The sequence below is a fragment of the Musa acuminata genome, chromosome BXJ1-11, assembly GCF_036884655.1.
Source record: "Musa acuminata AAA Group cultivar baxijiao chromosome BXJ1-11, Cavendish_Baxijiao_AAA, whole genome shotgun sequence".
Classification (NCBI taxonomy): Eukaryota; Viridiplantae; Streptophyta; class Magnoliopsida; order Zingiberales; family Musaceae; genus Musa; species Musa acuminata.
Genome location: NC_088337.1, coordinates 3305971 through 3311043, shown reverse-complemented (window position 1 = coordinate 3311043; position 5073 = coordinate 3305971). Strand labels below are relative to the sequence as shown.

At 34.4% G+C, this 5073-nt stretch overlaps 1 protein-coding gene across 1 annotated transcript; it reads right to left on the bottom strand.

Annotated features, from left to right (window-relative positions):
* Window positions 1–651: 651 nt before the first annotated feature.
* LOC135596383 (uncharacterized) lies at window positions 652–4748 on the bottom strand. Its single transcript, XM_065088442.1, has 3 exons — window positions 4167–4748; window positions 791–1540; window positions 652–747 (listed from the first exon to the last, which is right to left on the bottom strand). The coding sequence occupies exons 1-3, from the start codon at window positions 4746–4748 to the stop codon at window positions 652–654; spliced, it is 1428 nt and encodes a 475-aa protein (XP_064944514.1).
* Window positions 4749–5073: the final 325 nt, after the last annotated feature.

Here is a 5073-nt window from a genome sequence, read left to right as displayed (position 1 = left end):
GAATACATTCATTATTTTTCCAAATAAAATAAATATCCTAAAAAAATTAAATAAAAATAGTAATAATATAAAAATATTATAGTTGATACAGAAAAAAAAATCCAAATTAGACATAAAAGATATTCTAAAGTCCTTTTATATAATAAAAAAAAAGTATTTATGAAGGATTAATTATGTTTCTTTTTTGAAGTGCAACATAAGTATAGGCACACAGTTGTTAATAATTGATAATTCTATACATTAAATCCTTGTTATCTTTTATGCACCATTTAATATTATGTCGGTTCTAAATTATTCTAGTATGGATAATGATTCAGATATTTAAGATTTTATAAATATATTAGTGCATCATTGTACTATTGATAAGTTTTAGATCTGCTGAATCCAGTGTTTTTAAATAAATACATCATTAATATGTAAGAGATATAATGTTCCACAAAACTCTCATAAATCATCTGTAACAACAAAACCAAAGTTACTAATGATTAAAGCAAATTACATTCTGAAAATAAGATAAAGTAACTTTAAAAGATGATAAAGGATAAACCATATAAGAATAATGATAGGTCATATTATTCTATTTTGACCTACTCAATATATAAATAAGCACTAAATAATTTACAAAAGAAAATACTCCTAAAAGAATTATTATCAACACGCCCACCAAAATCTTCGTGCAGATGGCAACGGCCCTTGTGGGGCCTCCATGGCTTTCTCCTTCTCCATCTTTCTTCTTCCAGCATCCACCTTTACGCAACAAGCACCTGATCGCTCTAAAGCACACCCAAACCATGAAGAGACTGAGAATTCCGAACCAACTCATGAGAAGGATGACAGTGTCGAGCTGATAGGAAAATATTCGCACAATGGCGGTCGAGAATGCTAATGCCGTCGAGAACACCGCCAGCCATAGAATCCACTTTAGGATTCCCATCGCCATTTTAGTCCGTCTGGGCACACAACATATCAACAAGAGGATGATGCTCAAGGATGCAAACAACCCGAACATGTCGAACAGCAGGAATAACTTGAGACCATATTTTAGAACCGCCTCTCCTTCACTTGAACTCTCATGAAAATTGACTTTTGTATTGGGGGGAGTCGGCCCATCATCATCTTTCTGCTTAAACCCACCAGGGGGGTTTAGCCCAGCTTGGAATGTGATGGTGGCGATCAACGTCGCCACCAACATTAGTGTTGCTGGATTGTTGTTGTACCTTTCTTTAAGTTCAGACAATACTTTTCGGGGGCTGCGGTTATCCTTAGAAGGTCGAGCCTGGCGTCGGAAGGGGTTCCAACGATTTGGTCGGCTTCTGTGTGACGCGATAGTGGCAGAGGCTCTGGCATCACTCGGTGACGACTTCGGTTGAGTCTTCCCTTCTTCTGCGGCGGTTCTTCCACCTGCTGCCGGAATCAGTTCTCCCAACAATAGATCTCCATGTTGGAAGGGTGAATCCAGTAGCATATGAAGGACGGTATCGCCTCTCATGTTTGTGGCGTTAACTTCGATACCTCGCCTTCCCAGAAGCAACTTCACGATCTGCATTCATTCGAGCTATGTGTCAGAATTAACGTGGCACACATGACTTTTGATTCTTATGATATTAAAGATCGTATCTATTAACGATAAAAGATGCAATTCTCGGATAGATGTCTCTTCCTAATTAATATATATTAATTTCAAATTAATATTTTGATGAAAGACATCTTTTGTCACTATAAATTTTGGAACATGATCCTCTCTTTTCATCCATAGCATATGTCAAAACAAGGGAAACTAGAATTATGTCAAGGTATTTTTTTTCAATTAAAGTTGATTTTATTAAAAAAACATTAAATCTAAAGATCATGAGATTTATGTTGTGCACAATGATGTTTTAGTTGTGCAAGAATTAAACTATTTAAGAATTAAACTATTTAGATATGGTATCATAGTCATGATTTAATATTTATAACTTTTATTTTTGAATTTGTTTATCTTATTATCGTATCAAATTATGTTTTTATTATTTAATATTTATAATCTAAGAGGTATAGATTTTATTCTCAGAATTGTAAAATAAGTGAGAGTGGTGACTCACGAAATACAATTATTTAAAAAATTCAAATAGAGGTAGCTTTACTAGTAACTTCAATGTTGTTGTTCCCCCAAACCGTTAAACAATTTGATAATGTTCAAGAGCAATAAATAAATAAATGATCAACCATTCCATGATGAAATAAACATCAATCAGTCTATAACAAGTCAATCACAAATAATAATATTAAGAATATCTCAAAATAAAGGAGATCTATTATTTCTAATAATTATGTGGTCTATTTACCATAGTCAAAAGTGACTTAGTTATATATGATGGTCCAGTTTTATTTTATAGGCCATTGAAACTATAATTTCTAAAAAAATAGGTTAATGCAAGAATTAAAATCTTTGAATGAAAATCAAGTTTGAGACCTTTGATGAATTACTTGAATGATGTAAAAAAGTCAATTATTAATAGGTTTTTAAGATCAAATTGTACTTGAATGATAATATATACCGGGTCATGTGCTAAAGGTTTCACTCAAAAAGATAGCATTGATTATATAAAAAAATATTTTATTTAATTTTCAGAAAAGATTTTTTCAAACTTTTTATGATCTTAGCTTGTTATAACTTAGAGTTACACCAAATAGATATGAAAAAAGATGTTTCTAAATGAGAACTTGGAGAAAGAAATTTACATCTACCAACCTAAAGGCTTTCCAATTAAAGGGAAGAAACACATGATATATAAACTTAAGAAATCAATATATGAAATTATACAAACTTCTCGACACTGATATCTTAAATACAAAAAATTCTTTACATTTATGAAAATACTATTGATCTATATACATATACGAAGGTTGGTGGGAGCAAGTTACTATGGATCTTGGTTTATTATATGAAATAAAAAATATCTTTCTAAAAACTTTGAATTAAAAAATATGAGAGAGGCAACCCATGTGATAGGAATTAAAATATTTTAAGATCAATCATAAGGATTATTAGGATTATCTCATAAAAAAAATATTAATAAAACTTTTAAAAAGTAAAAAAAATTATTTAGGAGGTATTATTCCAATTTGGAAAGGGGGTAAATTTATCTTATGCAATGTTCAAAGAATGAATTGGAACAAATGAAAAGAATTCCTTATGTATCTATCCTGGAAAGTTAAATGCATGCCTAAATTTGTATTAGGTCATACATCAGTTTTGCTATTGGAATATTGGGCAGATATCAACGTAATTCTAGATTTGACTATTAAAAAGCTATAAAGAAAGTTATAAGATATTTATGAGGAATGAAGGATTATATACTCGCTCATAGGAGATCAAATAATCTCGAAGTAATTGGATGTTTAGATTCAGATTTTGCTAGATGTGTTGATATAAAAAAAATAACACTTGACTATTTGTTCCTTTTAGTTGAGGAGCAATTTTGTGGATGAGGGCAAAATAAAAGCAGTCCATCATTGCTACATTCATCATAGAAGTTTAGTTTGTGACATGTTTGAAGGCTACAATTCAAAAGCTCAAATCTCGTTTTCATGATTTACTCTTTAAAAAAATTTAAAACTTTATTATGATAATTTTGTAATAGTATTCTTCTTTAAAAGTGAGTGCTATAAAGGTGATAAATATATGAAAATGGAATATTTAGCGGTGAAAAAAGAAAGTTTAGAAATAAATAATATTAATTGAATATATTAGCATTGTCCTTATGATTACAGATTCATTAACGAAAGGATTATCACCCAAGATATTTATTGAACATGTTAAAAGAATAAGCACTATTAGACATCATTATTAATATTATGTCATATTAATAAATAATTATTTAATATGATATTTTCATCGAGAACTTATTTCAAATAAAGGGGGTAATGGAGAAAAACCAGAATTCTGTTTATCTAAGTTATTTTTTAGGAGATTTAAATTTCTAAAATTATTAAATCTAAATATTATGAGATTTATGTTGTACTATGATGATGTTTTATTTGTGTCTGAAGTTAATTTGAACATGTAGCTCCTTACTATTTCCATTTGCTTTTCGTGAATGAAATGCAAAATACTTGTATCTTTTTGCTATGACAAGGCTGTGTCTCAAGATGTACGGGATGCCTTCGGGATCAGGAATACCTACCTGGAGCTGTTTTCTGGCCACAGCAAGGTGCAGGACGGTGTTGCCTTTCGCATCTCCGGAGTTGAGCAGCTCATCGTTTTCATCTGTTCTGTTCAGCAAGAACTGCACGGTCTCGAAGCTGTTTGATTTCACAGTAAGATGAAAGATGGAGTCACCTTGCGATGTCACAGCTCGCGCGGACTCCGGGCACGCATCCAGTAACACAGTCAATACATCAAGCCTGCCTCGTAAGGCTGCAGTGTGGGCCGGCATGAAGCCATCGTTGTCGGTCGCCAAGCAGAGATTGGCAGCGGCTGCGTACTGCAGCAGCTCGTTCACCACGGATAAGTGGCCTTGGGCAGCGGCCAGGTGCAAGGCGGAAAGGCCTTCGCGGTTGCGGCCATGCGCGAGCTCCGGGTTTACGGTGAGGATCTCCCGGACCAGGTCGGAGTGGCCGAGCGATGCAGCGATGTGGAGGGGGCTGTCCGACAGGTGAGCCGCGGCGATGGCTTGCCTGTGGAGCAGGAGCCGGTCTTCTTGTAGCAAACGCCGCAACAAAGTGAGGTCTCCCGCATAAGCTGCTTCCTCTAGTCTCGGATCCATGCTTAGTTACGCGCACACACACACACACTCTCTCGATTTGGTCACAAACAACTCGAAGTTAGGACGCCTATATATAGGCTAAAAATCTCTAACGATTCCTCCCGCTCGGTCTTCTTGGTCCTGTCTCCATCAAGACACCGGCCCCAAAACGTAAGTTGCTTCCTTCCCATTAGTCTCTGTTAGTTTGGCAAGTCCCATAGTCCCACATCGGGAAAATCAGACAAGAAAACGTGCTTACGATTTGGGTTTTTCTTGTTTAGTAAGCTGAAGGTGTTTTATGGCCTAGGAATATCTTCCTAAGGCATTTGTAAGTGTCCCACTTTTA